This window comes from Stigmatopora nigra, chromosome 19 (genome assembly GCF_051989575.1).
Source record: "Stigmatopora nigra isolate UIUO_SnigA chromosome 19, RoL_Snig_1.1, whole genome shotgun sequence".
Taxonomy (NCBI): domain Eukaryota; kingdom Metazoa; phylum Chordata; class Actinopteri; order Syngnathiformes; family Syngnathidae; genus Stigmatopora; species Stigmatopora nigra.
The window spans coordinates 5,488,385-5,505,083 of NC_135526.1; the positions used below are offsets into that span (position 1 = coordinate 5,488,385).

A 16,699-nucleotide genomic window follows, 5' to 3' on the forward strand; every position below is an offset into this window, starting at 1 on the left:
GCTTCCACAATTTGGATTTTCTCATGCAGGAACGAGCGCCATCTAATGCCCTGGCATCCAAAGTCTGTCAAATATAAATCATTGCAAAATCTGAATGCAAATATACCACATAATAATGATACAAAAGCCAAAAGCTGATCCTGAAAAGACAATTGCATGTTTCTTTTTTGCATATTTCAACCATAATATGGCTCTTCATTTGCTACTTTTATCATGAAAAGTGCATGAATAATATGAATAGGAAATAATTCTGTGTTTGTTATTATCATTGCATGGAATATAGAATGATCTGATTCAGTTTGACCAAAAACATTGTATTTTCTCACAAAAACTTTAAAATGTTCATAAGTTTTTCACCTGAAAAAATAACCTAATATTGTCATATGTGAGATAATATACAACATACTTGAGGCATCAGACTGAACTAAACTGAGGTTAAAGAACAAAATGTACTGGGATTTACATGTTCCATTTTGGTGTGTTCATCGGACGAGCAAAATGATTAAATCTTTGCCGAACGTGTATGCTCATTTAAACTGATGCTATTGGTTTAATGAGCAACATTTCTAGTCACTCCAGAGACCCGTGTCTGCCAGATGTCATAAATGTAAATGCAAATGAGGAAAATGAGACAGTAAAGGATTGTAAGTGTTGAAAATTATGGCCATAAAAAACACTGGCCACCCCTGATGGACAACCAGGGTGTTGTAATAATCCCAAAACTGCTGCTCTAAAAAACCAGGGACAATAGCAACATAATAAATCCCAAATTTCTAGTCATTCTTTATTGTTAATATGAATAATTGATTAGAAACCCACCCAATGTACTGCTCAAATGACATTCAACTGATTTTTTCTTTTTTTTAAACCCTATCATGTTAATGGGTGAATATGATCTGCAAAGGAAATCCATGCAAACTAACTAAATGCAAATCGTTATATTTAATTGAGGGAGATGCACGCCAACGAGGTATGGAGTCAGAGCAATTCATTGGCCTAAATGCCTAGTGCATTAGTCAGTATATGTTTGTGTGGAGGGGCTGTAAATGCTTTTTGTGGTTGGACTTTAATACTTAAAAGAAAAATACATTGTTTTCATAATAACATGCATTGGTCAATGGGTGGGGGGAGGGCGGGTCTGTAAATACGTGTTGATTGGGCTTTCATGCTTCAAAAAATACATTGTATTCATCCTAACGTCTGTGGGGGAAGCTGTAAATACTTTTTGGTTGGGCTTTAATCCTTTAAAATACAGTAGTATTGCACATTATGAACATTGTGATGATATGCACTTTGGTGTTTGTTTTTTACTTCTAGACATTTAAATGATATGAGCAAATGCATAGACAAATGACACCGACACTGGAGGACAATTGAGCCTTGCGGCTGTGGCGGTTAGAAGTGAAAGGTTTTGAGGTTGAGCTGGGGGTTGGGGGGGGGGGGTGTACAGGGGGGCCAGGATTGATCAGTCTGTCTGTTATCGATCTGCTATCAGCTCTATCTGCTCAGTTCAGAATCAAGCCTGCTTGATGCAGACTTTAAATCCAAGGTGGTGCTGATAATAAAAATAATCTGCTGGTGCTATGACATATTGATGTAATCAACAACAAAAGTAACTGTTTTTTTTGTTTAAAATACCCACCTGAGGGTACTTCTTTTTGTGCATCTTTTTCCCACACCTGGGAACTGCAGAATAACACAATTAAGCTTCTTTTAACCTTTGCTTATGGTTTAATGGTGATTCCTGAATATTGAATTGCAATAAAAGAAACACTACCGATGTCCACCACCCAGGGACATTGATTTTATACAATAAATGTATACATGTAAATGTAACATGAGCCGAAATGTATGGTCTGTGTATGTAGATGCCAGGTCTTTTTTTTTCCAATTTACCAAAAATAGTCATCTGACCTTTAAAGGCTGTGAAAAAAACACTTGAAAAAAGATGTATTATAGTTTTAAAACATGAAGCCTGAAGAAAAACCTGTTGTCTGGAGGCATGACGAGATTTGCAATGATTACTTTAATTAAATGACGACTACTATTATTGTATTTCTTCAGTGAGTGGAGGAGCTTTACAGAACAAAAGCAGTTGCCTCACTTTACTTGGATTGAAACTAGATTGACTGATTGATTGGTGTGTGTGTGTGTGTGTGTGTGTGTGTGTGTGTGTGTGTGTGTGTGTGTGTGTGTGTGTGTGTGTGTGTGTGTGTGTGTGTGTGTGTGTGTGTGTGTGGATGAAGGGCAAAGAGAAAAGACTGGAGGAAACGTCAGAATGCAAGAGCAGTGGTGGATAAAGCGCTACTCCCCCTACCAATGGGGAAGGAGGACATTGAAGCAGACAGAGACAAATGGACTGCGAGAGACAGAGAGAAAGAAATTCAGACATGTGGCTGCTGACCTCAACTGTTTTTGGAAAAAACAATCAATACATGCAATTCTGTGTGTTTGTGTGCACTGGTTTCTGCCTCTCTCAATGAACTGTGACTATACCTAAATTCGTCCTGCCTGGCCCGACCTTTGCACATGCTTGGATTTAATTTGTAAGCGTAATCTTATAAAAGCCGGGAGAGGTCTGATGCACTTAGCCCGGCTCGCTCATTGCGTCCAAAGTGGCAGATAAAGCATCATTGCGGAGGCAAGATGGAGGCATATGTGGTTGAAAATTTTCAATGGGACTTGCTCCTTGGTATGACTTGTTTTCAAGTATGTTTGCATATTTATTGAAATGAGGTATAGCTAAAGCCAGGGTTAGAATTGGCTAGGCCTCACCCAGGGCGGACTTTCTGCCATTATTGCTTCTTTGGATTGCATGTAATCACCATTAAAGTCTCGAGGGGCACCAATTTACGAGACAGCAAATCTCCACACTCAATCAAGATTCCCTGTACGTCCAGCTCCTCCTTGAGAATAGCACAATGCGACTTTCGTGACCGTGTCAAAGAAATATTAGGAAGCTTGGGCAGAATGCACAGGATCCTCTTGCCTGTATCTAATTGGGAAAATAAAGATTTGTTTTTAAAAAAAGAGGGAGGAATGAATAGAAAAGCGTTATTTTGTGGCCCAAAAGACAATTTTGAGGTCCACACAATGTCTCTAAATTATTTATTATCAGAACCGATGATTCATTTGTTAATCAACTAATTGTAGCAGTCCAAGTTTAGAGTAATCCCTCAAATATAATGGTTAATGTAGAGAAGACATGGCCACAAAAAAAATGAAACCCCCCATTATGACTATATTTTTGTGCCTATACAGAATTTCAAGTATAACTGTCAAAAATGTATTTATTAAATATTACAGCTATAAGCATATCAAAACACTAATGTATTAACATCTAAATATAATGTGTGTATATATAAAAATGTAAACACTTTAAATTCTGTACTCAAAATGGACCTCTCACTCTCCCAAGGACAGCCACAAAAAAATAGGAATTCATATGTTTAGGCCAAAATTATCCTTCAAGCCTCTCACTTTAAATTCAATTATTTTGGGGTATATTTTCCTGCAGACACAAGTTCTTTTTTAATATCCAATGGGATGAGCTTGATTTTCTTTTGCACATAGAAAAAAAAGCTTGCTTCAGCACATTGTTAACGAGGCTATCGTTCATTCTTTTGACTAAACTGCACATCCCATGCCAATTTGTCTGCCACTACTCGTCCATAAATGGGCACCTTTATGTGAAGCAAATGCTTGTGTGTACAGCACCATGTATATAAAGAAGCAGCTGTTGAAGAAAATACTTATTTATAGCTGTACAGAGAGGTGCGCTTAGTCACGATTGTGGTAACAGCTGGACCCATGCCTATAAAACAAAAGGCCAAGTCAAGCTGCAAACAACCTAAAAGATGCAATAGTTGGCTATAAAATGAAAATAAACAACATCATTAAAACCAGAAATTCGGTTATGAAGGAAGCAATATGAATATTTAAGAAGATGGTTATGAATGAGACTGATTTGCTGCTCACCAAGTCAAATTTAGATTAATAATATGATGGTAGCAGTGGTTAATGTTTTTAGAGAACTCTAAAATGTTTAGCATTGTTCATTTCTTTCACATCATTTTCTATGGGGTGAGTTACAACTTTTTTTTTAATATATCAAACGCTAATTTCCCCCCAAAATGGCATTAATATGTGATAAAAATACTATGTTGTTTCCATTGATGGATCAAGCAGCAGGCCAAGTAGTTGCATGGCCTGCAGTTTTTCCACTAACTCAATTACCGTCGTATTATCAAAGGACTCCTGCGGAAAGCTTTTACTGTCCGAGATCCCCTAAAACATTTGTCTCGTGATCTAATTGTAAAATAGCTACTTGTGCTAGAGTACATTGGGTGCAGGGCCAGGTAAAATATACTATTTATTGTAAAAATACAGTTTTGGGCTTTCAATGGTAGCTTTTTCTGTGTAATTGAATTTTCATGGTGTGCAATAGGACAGAAAAATGTCAATAAAAGACTATTTCCAGGAATCAATAACATTTTTTCATTAATATGCCAATAGATTTAAAATAACAGTTTGGTAAGTGCTACTGAAATAATTGGCAGCTGCATTTTTGTTTAAATAATCGATTGAATTTGGTGTCCAAATGCTTTCCAACCCGCGCCTTCTTTAATAGGATGCTTTCTGAAATCCAACAGTGAAGGAAGCTTACTTGAGTTGGAGGATTATTGCCATTCCTGCTTTTTCCATTGCTCCTTAATTAATTTGTTTTTAGTTGGGACGCACACCCGCATGTTGAAAGGCGGTGAATCCAATTAACTTGTGTCGCTCTGCCCGGGGAATCTTGCTTCTGTTACAAAATGTTTACGATTCCTCTGCTGCAGTTGATTGAAGGAATCCCGACCCCTGTAATTGCGAGGTAATCTAATTAAATTTGCCCCCAAAAACAGACGGACAATGACAAAATTGCACATTTATAATAAAAGCAATAGCCATTTAGGCATGTTTTTCAAGTATATTCCTGAATGTATGCTTTTCCTGAATGCTCAATAACAAGAGATTTGCTTATAAATACATAAAGAAATTCATAGGTAGCAGCATATGTCCAATCTTTTTCAACTGGGAGGACTGGGAGCAAATGGACATCCTTTTTTTTGCACTGTATGCACAAAAAGAAAGAAAAATCAATAGAAATTTCAATTATTTTCCGAGTAAAGTGTAGTTGTGGTACTTCAAGTATGCAGAATTATGTTAAAGTCTTCATTTGTAGAGTACTTGTCCCCTTCACCTATATTTAAAATGTTTAAAATCCTTCCATGGTGAAATAAATAACAGCTTTCGCTGATAACAAGCTTAGAAAACCTTTATTGATTCCACCTGAAGTCACACAAATTCATTGTATTTCACATCCACATTTTCATCAAAATGTATGGCACCCTTTTCTTTCTACTTTTCAGAGAATAAAAACAATTGTAGTGGCGGCCATGTTTGTATTTATGAGTCATGAGCAAATTTTACCTGATCAAATTCCAGTTTAATATCGACTAAATCAAATCCTCATAGTCTTGATGTTTGTCTTTCCTCAGACCAAAAATCCTTTAAAGAGTGAATCCACAGCAACCCTGCTAAATAAAGACTGGATTAGTATGCACATTTCTAGTTTATTACAATTGCAAAATAGCAATTACTGCATATTGACATTTTCTGAAATAGGCCGTTAAGATGCTATTTTGAGAACTTTTGATTTACTCTGACATTTATCAGTGACCACCATTAAACTCAGGCCGGAGAAAATAGTCAAGGAAGCACAATTGGTGGATGGAAAACAGCAATAAAGAATGTTAAAACCCCAAATCACAGTCATTTGTGAATTACAAACATTAAATAATTCACCACTATTGACAGGGCGAGGCGTCCAATCCAGTTAAAAGTGGATTGGACGTCTCACCACGTCAATGGTAGCCAAAAATTTAACACAAGAGTGAGTTTCAATCACGACAACGCGATCCATAGTGTGTCTTTCTTAGTGCTGGGAGGCGTTAACTTTACGTCGCTCGTTACTTTTATTCCTCTTCTCCGTTAAGTGCTAATACATTTTCAGTGCCACTTGGTAATAAAAACGTCAGAATGAGCATTTCACCATCCCAAAAGGCAAACAACAATAAACCCTTCTTACCACCTCATCTTTGATGATGCTACAAATCTATCCACTTGCCTCATTTTTCATTCCTGCAAAGATTTGACTCACACAAGAAGTTCCCCATAATGTGTAACTTGCTCTTTTTCAGGACTAAATGGATGTCGACAGAGGAAAAAAAATGAATCAGCAGGATTTCCACAAATGTCAAATTGAGGTTGTAACCCAAAGATGGATTTTTACATTAGTTGTAATGTCTTGTAAACCCATTCATTATTATTATTTTTAAAATTGGTTTTCATAAATAGTAACAAAAATAAGGCGGGACAATATAAAAAAATGATTTTGCCTGAATTAACATTGAGCAAATATACATCAAAAAGCATTGGGAAATCCATAAGTACATGCAAAATATAGTCTAATGAAAAAAATAGGAAAATTGAGTATTATGTTTAACAATTTAAAGAAAATATTGAAAAAAAACGTATTTTTTGTGTATATTCATTGAGGATTTTCACATTTTGTTGCAACATGTTTTAAATCTTTTCCCTCTAATTCAATGAATGCTATTTTCATGTACTTATGTATTCATCCTATGCTCTGTTTATTTGTTAAATGTCAACTCAAGCATCGAGTAGTTCCAAAATAATTACAGCGATGACAAAAACAGAAGGATAAAATCAAATGAAATAAATTAAATACGCAGTGCAGGATGAAGACTTCTCTAAAAACAAAACAAATACATTTCCAAACAGTCCAACCAATACCAAATCTAATTATCTACAAACAAACGTCACTCAACACGGCAACCCCAAAGAAAAGCTTTGCTTTAAGACAATCGGCCATTTTGCTTTTGAACCAAAACAATTCCCAGCTTCTCTTTTCCGTCGATACTCGATACAATTGAGCCATTTAAAATACTGATTGTTGGATCAAATTTATCGAAGGTTGAAAACCCAAAACCACAATCCAAAATGTCCATTCATCAAAACCTCCATTCAGATCGTCTCTTTTTTATTATTTTTTCTTCATTTTTTTTTTTTTTAACAAACAAATCGATCTCATCTCTCGACAGAACATACATTCTTTGCTTACGCGGAACGGAGAGGGCCCAAATGTCAAAAGGTCCAGCGTGGGTCTACAAAAAGAAATGTCTCATCTCCTCCCGCACAGTTTCAGGTCCAGATAAATCGCTTACTGTACTTTTAGTGCAGATAAACCACAGGAAATATGGAATGAGAGACCAGAAGTCAAAGGCACAGAAAGGTGCTTCTGAAGTGTCCAAGTGGAGGAGGAGGAGGAGGAAGAGGAGGAGAAGGAGGAGGAATATTGTGCATCTGATACAGTGTACCCATGATTCTATGGTCAGGATCTGGTAGATGAGTATACATCATGTGTAACAATAGTCTATATCTGGGATTCCTCCTTCTCTGTAACCCCTATTGATGCTTTGCCTCACATTAGACAGATGATGGGCATCTTTATACAAGCCAGTGCCATTGGACGGGAATATAGTATGAATGATGTAATCTTCTTGTAAGGGTTTAGGTTGCACGGACTGGCAAGCAGCCATCGGCGTCATCTGTAAGCTTGGACCACGGATTTCTAATATACTATTGTCTTTCTTGGTGCCCGACTCGATGTAGTCGTCATAATTCTTGCTCTTGCGGGAGCCGTTGCGAGTGTAATGGTCCCGTGAACACAAGTGGCCGCTCCGGTGGCCGTACCAGCAAAAGATGGCGAAAATAAGTGCCAGGGAGACGATTGTCGTAGCGCCGCCGATAATCCCCGTCAAGGGCAGCGCCGTGATAGGCCTGGAAGTGTTATCTCGGTCCTCCTCGGACGGAAGGGGGTCGGTCGTCTCGGCTTTTGCACACACCAGAGCTTCGTCGGGGTCGGCTTCTCCCGAAGACCCCCTTTTGCTCTCGGAGCTGCCGGAAAGGGGTATCATGCAGATAATGTAGCTCGACCGCGCTTGCAAGGAGGTGAGCAAATACTCGCGGCGTTCGCCCCGCACCAGAGTCTCGGTGATGGATCCCATGGCGTTGCCGATACCTAGTCGAAGCCAACTGAGCCTGAAGGAAGAAGTTGGCTGAGCGACACTCCAGGTAACGCGTATGCTACTGGGAGAGAGGGGCTTCACATTGAGAGCCAGACTTTTCCCTACGCCGCTGCTGCCCAGAGTATAGTCCAGGCCGGAGTCTGGAAAACCTAGGCCGGGTCGCTTTGACCGGAGAGTAAAGAGCGAGCCTTGGGGCGGTACGTTGGTGGTAGAACCATCTACTCCGCCAAGACCCGCTTTGTCCTTGGTCCCGGATGTCCGCACGACCTCGCATTCCTCCATCTCAGCTGCCAGGTCTTTCAGAGCCATTTCCCTCACCCTTTCAGGGCCTTGACAGGTAAGACCTCTGACTGTGACCGAGTTCCCCCGAAGTCGCAACCAATCGTAAAGCCAACGCAAATTACAGCCACAGTGCCAAGGGTTACCCCGCACTAGCAGCTGAGCCAAGTTGTCCAAGTCTTTGAACAGTCCTCGCGGGAGGGTTGTTAGATTATTTCCAGAGAGGTCTAGCCTTTGCAGCCTGCGCATGCCATCCAATGAGCCGCGGGGCATGTGAACCATGGCGTTCTCTTGCAGGGACAACCGCTGCAGGTGAGCACTGGGAAGGTTGACGGGCGGAGTCTGAAGGGAGTTACGGACCAAGGACAACTCTGTTAAATTGGACAGACGTGAGAAGGTGTCGTCGGCGATGCGCTGATTGGCCAAGAGGTTACCGTCCAAAACGAGACATCTGAGCGAAGTGAGGCCGCGGAAGGCATGGGTTGGTATGGTGGAGATTCGGTTGTCGTCCAAACGGAGTTCTTCCAAAGATGCGGGCAATCCCGAGGGGATGCTGGACAGGTGATTACGGGAGAGGAAGAGTAGGCGCAGTCGCGGGTTATCGGCGAACGCCTGCTCTTCGATGCTGACGGTGGAAATGGAGTTGTCGTCCAAGTGGAGCTTCTCCAGCAGGGGCATCCGAGCCAGAGCACTACGAGGAATAGTGCGGATGTTGTTGTCTTGCAAATGCAGTTCCCGGACGGACGGCGGCAAGTGCACGGGGAATTCGTCCAGTTCGTTATCGTACAGGTAGACCACTCGGACGGTGAGCTGGCGTTCCAAGGAAGTGGGAAGGCCTGGGTTGTTTATCTGGTTGTTTTGCAGATAGAGGACAGACGCCGAAGCGGGTAGCGAGGGGATGGAGTTCAGGCCGCGATCGTTGCAGTAAATAAAGTCTTCGTCGCATCTACAAACAGACGGGCAAATCGGGTCGTTTTCTCCCACGTATCCTTGGATCGTAGCCGTGGCGAAGTCAAGCGCTCGCATGCCGAGGGTTAAGCAGAGGAGAAGAAATGGCAGCCGGGCCTCCAGTTTCGCCATTTTAAAGGGTGCCATTGTGGTGAAGGAGAGAATTGTACTTCTTCCGATCTTCTTTTAAGCCGCAAAGTGCTGCTGGACTCCACCGACCTCCACCCTAATGAGACAAAGAGACCATGAAATTGAGGACTATCGAAACAAGAGACAAACAATTTGGCTCGATATCCGCGTTTGATCAAACATTTACAGACGGAACAAATTGTCTGCTAAGCATTCCCATCATCATTGTGTCAGTGATTTACAGCAAAATAAAGATAAGTGCTCCGTTAATAAGGTTTACCAGAAGTCTCCCTCTACAGTCATAAAATTGAAACTCTACTAGCCTACCTCTTCTATTCCATTGGAACAGCGGATTCCTTTTCAATCCCATGTCAAATTCTTTTTCTACATCTTTTCCAGCCCATTTCCACTTTTTTTTATGTCCCAATTCTATATTAAAGACTGACATTTCTGTCATGTCTGCGACATTGTTTTGTTTTTGCTCTTGTAGCTTTCTCCGACCGAGGCTCTTTGTGTATACACCCAAGGCAGGACGAGTCCCAAACCAAATTAAAACCTACTACAAATTGCCTTTTTGACTTAAGTCATCCTGACATAATTGGACCTTTACCAAACCCGATTGTGCGTGCAAAGCGTAGTGAAGTGCAAGGCCTCAGAAATTTGAATGGCCAAATCTAGCTCTAAATTTGGAATTACACTTACTATGCGGATAGATATGAAGACCTAAGAATACTCTGAATTATTGAACACATCTTGAGAGTCTCCAGGAGTTGCTGGCAGATGGTTCCATTAGTTAGACACAACTGAAGGCACTTTTCCATTACCAAGAAGGAAGACTACACACATAAGTTCATTGTCATCATTTAGGCAAGCCGAAGGCCATTGCTGATGGTCGCTGAAAAAAAATCTACATAATTAAGTGTCATATTTAAATAGTGTATCATTAAATATTTTATCTGTGAAATGTAATGTAGAGATTCTGGGTGACCAGAACTTCAAATAAATAATTTAAATGACAGAATACCTCACTGGGTCAGCTTTTTTCATCATTAAGAAACTGAGCGGCAATCTGAAAATAAATAGACTTTATATGAAGCATTAAATAATAGAGAAATATATTACTCTAAAGATGATTTTATTTATTTGACCTACAGCCTGCCATTCATAAAAATTTGGACCTCTGCTGGTGTCAATGGCTACTAGTAAGTTCAATGCGTGCCCTACAGAGGGTGCTTTTCTCCCATAGAAAATTAAATGGGTGAAAAACAATCAGAAGATTCGTAAACCAAATTATTGGTAAAAAATAAATAAAGGGGGTAGATTTCATCAGTGATCCCTAAGGCAGTTAGTTCTTTAAAGACTGAAAAGGGAAAAACAGTGGAACAATGACAAGTTGAGCCCTTCCGAGTTGTCAACAGCCAGGGTCATTAGTCAAACCTTTATGGCCTGTGCAACATCAGACGCACTCGCGTTGTAGTATTGATTTCTTCACAAATCCCAGTCATCTGACAGAGGAGCTCACGTAGATTAGAGTATTCTCCAGGCGGGAAATACGGCAGTATGGTAATTGAGCATAGGAATAGCAAGTCTGTTGGGAAAATGCTTGGAGTTCTGGTGTGACTTTTTGAATTAAGAATCCCATTATTATACTATGCCAAAAAATACATGACAAAGATGAAATGGAAAGCAGCCTAAATAGGTATCTGTTAATATAAGTTTTTGAGATAACTATGGCCTAAAAAACCCTTTCACTTAGAGATAAAAATAATAACACAAGTCAGACCTGTGCAACTTATAGTCCTGAAAATACGGTAATCAATGCGACAGTTGTGAATGCACCAAATTTGATTTTAAACTACAGATGTGTATGAATATTTGTCCTTTAAGGTTCACTTGAAGCATTGACCTTCCATGCGTGATGAATTTGTGGACATTGACCCATTTCTGGACAATAAACGTTTGGGGTTTCTGCCTACAGTTGTGCGCAAGGCAGTCTGGGATGTGGGGTAATGTGTTTAGCAGACAGACAGTCGCCTCAGGGAGTCCACAGGTCACTGGACGACCCCCCCCTACCCCCCAACCTAATACTGGAACCCAAGACTAGATCAATTTACAAATTAGTCAAAAGGCAACCTAGAGAGAGTGACAGACAAAAGCTTTGAGCGAAGACCTTTGAGTTCTTTTCCCCATTAAGACCCCCACGGAGAGAAGAAACGAGATTTTCGATGACCGGAGGGGTCAGGAGATCCACTTAAGCGACAGCAGGGAAAAGATAATAGTAGACCGGCATCTTATCTGACATGTAATGTTTATGTAGCTTGTGGATGGAGGGATTGGATATTAGAAAAAAAAGAAGGAATGAAAACATGACAGTTAAGGTGATGATGGAAATAAATCAGAAGATCTGACATGGGGAAATGAATGAAAAGCCTGCAGAGTGCATTCTATTCATTGCGCTTGGATACATGCGTGCACTATTATTTATAATAGTGTGGCTGTTGTGAAAAAAGAAAAAAAACAAGGTTTTAAATGGCTAGCAAAACAAGGTTATAAATGAGAGTACAATTCCATCCCCTTAAACATGAAAGCCTTCATTGCGTACAAATATTAGGTGGTATACTCTCACTGCGCCTGAAAATCACCCATATGTGAATAAAATATGGCTGTTCTCTAGATTAACATTTTATGTTTTCTCCGTATGGCTCTCATAATTCCAACCGAGGCCTTTGGAAGAGCTACATTTTTAATAAGTTGTATGAGTGGCATGTAACTTGTAATACATGCTATCGAGCACAATGTTTATTCAAACGGGGGTCTTGACTAATGTCTGTTGTTGTAAATTATCCTTTTTTTAACTCACTGGCTGCCACAGACAACATAGAACTATAAAAGTTCATCTTTTTTTTATTACTACGAGGAGCATACAGTATTTACAAGCTTTGTTTCATAACAATTGAACAATTTTGCCCGCATAATTTAAAGTCCAATTCACTATGATTGATTTAATTTCCTATATGAAATAACTCATAATTCAATGCCATTGACGATGATAGACGTCCATAACGTGTTCTGATCTCCCAGTCAATTTTAAATATACTCTGAATCAGTGCAGTTTTTTCTAACCCAAGACAGGCAGATTACAGGTAAATCCTTTACAAAAGAACGATGCTCCGAAATTGCTCACAAAGAGAACTAATCTGACACTGACTGGGCGTGTGAGAGGATTTGGCTTAACTCTACCTCACGGCAACTCAAGACAAGCAAAAACAACCGCATATTTGCTTAAAGTATTAATAAGGTAGTAGTCCACGATGGATATCGGTCTTCAATACTCTCCGTTATCCCTGAAATAATCCGCAATGTCCAGTACGAAGAAATAATATGTCGATTTTGTGCAATATGTCATTTTCAAAAGACTTACCCTAAACACACTATAAGAAAAACTAAAGGACACGTGCATTGTCTTCTTCATGAATATATAATACAAAGTACTTGTATCTCCATGTCCTTTTAAAAAAAAAAAAAGTAGTCTGTTTGTCGCTTGAATTTGAAGCATTAAAATTTCTTTGTGTCTACAAAGAAATCTCTCTCTAGATGTCAACTCTCTGGAAATGCAACATTTGCTTGATCCCATTTTAAACTGCTTTTATATTTTCCCAACTGAAATCTTCAGGAGAACAAATAGCTCGTCTTGAGAGGCTGAGACAATGAATGCTGGCAAATACCACGCAATTACAACCCCCTTCTGTCTCATCAAATGTGAGCCAAATGGAAAATTCAACCATTATGCAGTAATTAACTCTTTCAGTGCCATTGAGGTCTAAATCACATGGCTCTTAAAAGCCATAGTAAAACTCTTAATACCAAAATTATGAACCTAACGTGACCTGCCACAAATGTTTAATGCAACAAGTAATGTAAAACTATGCAATGCAGACAGATGCAGATATTTAATAATGATCTACTACTACAAAGTTTTTTTTTCCTTTTGTAAGAAATAATCAAATATAAAAATTGGAACAAATTGCATTTTCTTCTGCTCTGTTTGGAATACAAAATTAGTTGCTATTTTCAATTGTCTTGCATGCATTGCTCACCTAAGGTTGGCAGAAATAAGGTAATTGGCTAACTATTAAGTGGACTGGGGACAAATTGAGGCATTATCGTAGTATTTGGAATCAATGTTAGGGCAAATTGGAGGACATTTGCTGGCTAAAATATCCACCACAAGAACAGGTTTGTATACTGTGATGATAGACAGAAAATGTCCATATAATATTTTACAACATTGGATATAATCAATAAATGTTTTGCAGGAACTTCAGATGGAAGAGTGAGGCTGGATTTTATGGTTTGAAGACTGAATGCATGCCGCTTATGTTAATGTTGATATGAATATTATCTGGCCGCAATGTTGGAGATAATTGTGTGCACTGTACATGGAGACAGCAGTAGATTAATAAACAGAGTATAAGCTGCCTTAAGGGCTCAGAAAAGATCATGCGGAGTGCGGCAGCCACCTTTCGCAGCATGTGAATCCGCATCTGTTTAGCTTTTATTGCTTTTGTCCTTGAAATAGCAACCCAACTTTCACCTCCAAAAGCATAGATTAGCTTCAAGGAGAATCAATAAAAAGAATGATAAACCTTTTGACCAAATATTTGATGGATAACAAAATTATTTGTATCAAAATTTGAGGCCCCAAAGTCCCATTCAAAGTTAGGTTGAGGTCTGAAACTCCAATTTGAAATGACTAAAAAGCCAATTGTTGGTTTTTTTTGCCTTTCCTAATCATTAATTTGCCTTGAAAAAAGATTTTATTAACTTTTGGGTCTTCGCATTATGCATCAAAGCACAGAAAAAAACCAAATAACAGCATTTTTTTTTTACGGCTACTTAAAATGATCCTACCATTGCCAATGCAAAGCCTCAATTTTAATTGGCTGTGGAAATCTCCAATTTGCTATTGAATATACTTTACCAAAAAAAACAACAACAACATACCTTTCTTTCCTTGCCATTGGCTCTACATTTCCAAACCAGCCGCGATTCTTTAAAATGCGCCAGCTGTATCTTCTCCAGCTCCTGTCGACACGTCGTCCATAAACTGTGATACACGAGGTGTTGCTTGGAAGTGTGCTGCCACTATCAGCGGCAGAAGCTCTCCGGAGTCTTTTTATTTTCCGTTTTTATGTCAATGAGAAGATGCCGCTGGCTGGCTGGCTGGATGGGCCCTCTGCGGAGAAAGTGAGGGCGGATAAAAATCACAAGGGGATTCCGGCTGACCGTCAATGTAAATCAAATGTCAAAATGTCACATCCTGGAATGAAGCCGTGATGGCATTACTCAACTGTCGCGCCCGTCAAGTGCACTATGGCACGTGTCGTAAACAGCAAATTGCACATTGGTCATTTTAGGGGGGGGGGGGGGGGGATTACATGGTTTAGTTGGAAATTTTCATTAGGTTCTCTTCAAAGAAATCAAAAGTGTTTGCACAAGCTTTTGCTGATGCTTATGTGTATTTAACACCAATTACTGAAATAAAATGTCAACCCACTTTAAAATTCATTTGCTTTCCCATCAAATATAATGCTGGCCTCATCTACTCTCGGTCGATGAAAGATTGAGCATAAAAGTAATATCAAAGGGGATTCAAAAGGAACATGAGATGCTATCCTAGTTAAAATATGATGAAATCCAATGGAACTTTGCCTAAAGAGTTTTCCTAATGTTGCACTGTTATCATTTTTTTTGGCACATTATGTTGTTTGACGATATTGTACGGATACCACAGTTTTTTTTTTCAGGAAAAAAACATACATATACAGTAGTGTATATAAATATAGATAGATCCATATAATTACTGCATCCTGACCTGACTGTAAAGTATTTAATATCATGGCCATGGGGTTTTCCAAATTCCAAAGTATTTGCTAAAAACAGCTTGCAGCAGAGCAGAAACGTCAAACCGCCACAACATCAACATATTGCCTTTGGACCTCAACATACCACATCAGATGTGCAGAATTCAGCATACATTTCCAAACCGCCACTTTACACAAGAAGAAAAAAAAAGCCATCTTTTTTTAAAATGCCCCCCTTTCATCGCTACATGTGAATGGTTGTTTGACTCACACGCATAAAGACGATGGATCAAATTGAAGGATCGTTACTTCCAGTCAAGTTGAAAACATTGCGTAACCGATAGCATTCCAATCGCTCGTTTTTTTTTCCTTCTTTTTTTTTTTGATGCTGTCGCCACATCCACACGCCCCCAAAGTGACCTTTTTGATTCAGCACTCTGAACCACAGTCAGGGTTGCGTGTTTCCAATTTTCTTGTTGAAATCTCCAATTGGATTTCTGCCAAACGCCTCCCGGTTGACCTTGACACTAACCTGCTGTTCTCCTCCTAGAAATCCTCCCATTAACAAGAGCCGTCAATCACCGTGGCGTTGGCGCGCTCAATCCTGAGTAGGTCGCCAGAGCTGAAATTGCAGATGTGCCATGTGGAAAATGTGCTGACTCAAACTCTCTGCACACCCGCTTTGTCTGCCATCTGCTGCAGAACATCCAGATCGTTGCCACTATGCTTTTTTATCCAACCCCCCACCCCCAATCATGTCTCTTTTTGTCATTTTGCTGTGAATTCAAATGAATTCCAGCACTTCAAATAGATTGGATGCCACTGTCAAGCCATGAGTTAAACAAAAATGACAATTTCATTGTGCACAGCATAAAATTATTGGGAAAAAAATCCTATTAGTCATGCTTAACTAAAGATTTTTTAGGAGGCATAATGCCCAGTCTTCAGTTCAAGCCATATTGTTTAAATAACGAGGAGATCTCAGGCTCCCGGTGTGTTATACTGGGGAAAAAAAAGAATGGTAATCAGTCCTACAGTCTCTGAGGAAGCTTTCTCGCCGAATGTTTCAACATGGTGCCAATGGAGAACAGCATGGGGTATTTGCTCCTGGCTAAGCAGTGATTCTGTTGCAAAACCAACCATCCCCACTCATTGGGGTCCTCTTTAGCTTCACAGGTAACATGTACTCATTCCAGATTACTTTAGGCGACAGGTGGGAGGAACAACTGAGACTAGACATCTGTTATTTTCTATTCTTACCTCTGGGAAATTGACAGGTTTGTGTCATTTAGAAATTCCCTCCCAAAACTGCCTCTGCATTTACTA

At 39.6% G+C, this 16,699-nt stretch overlaps 1 protein-coding gene across 2 annotated transcripts in view; it reads right to left on the bottom strand.

The window, feature by feature from the left end:
• Nucleotides 1–4,433: 4,433 nt before the first annotated feature.
• The window catches only part of flrt1a (fibronectin leucine rich transmembrane protein 1a), a 28,017-nt gene continuing 15,751 nt past the window's right edge, over nucleotides 4,434–16,699 (bottom strand). The window contains exons 2-4 of one of the 2 annotated variants that reach the window (XR_013329782.1): nucleotides 14,514–14,745; nucleotides 5,473–9,606; nucleotides 4,434–4,860 (exon numbers count right to left, since the gene is read on the bottom strand). Coding sequence is in view for 1 of the 2 variants with exons in the window: in XM_077740550.1 (XP_077596676.1) it covers nucleotides 7,482–9,527 (2,046 nt within the window). In the remaining variant the exon portion in view is untranslated. Of the gene's footprint in view, nucleotides 4,861–5,299; nucleotides 9,607–14,513; nucleotides 14,746–16,699 lie in introns of those variants that run through there. The other variant, XM_077740550.1, reaches the window with a different exon arrangement.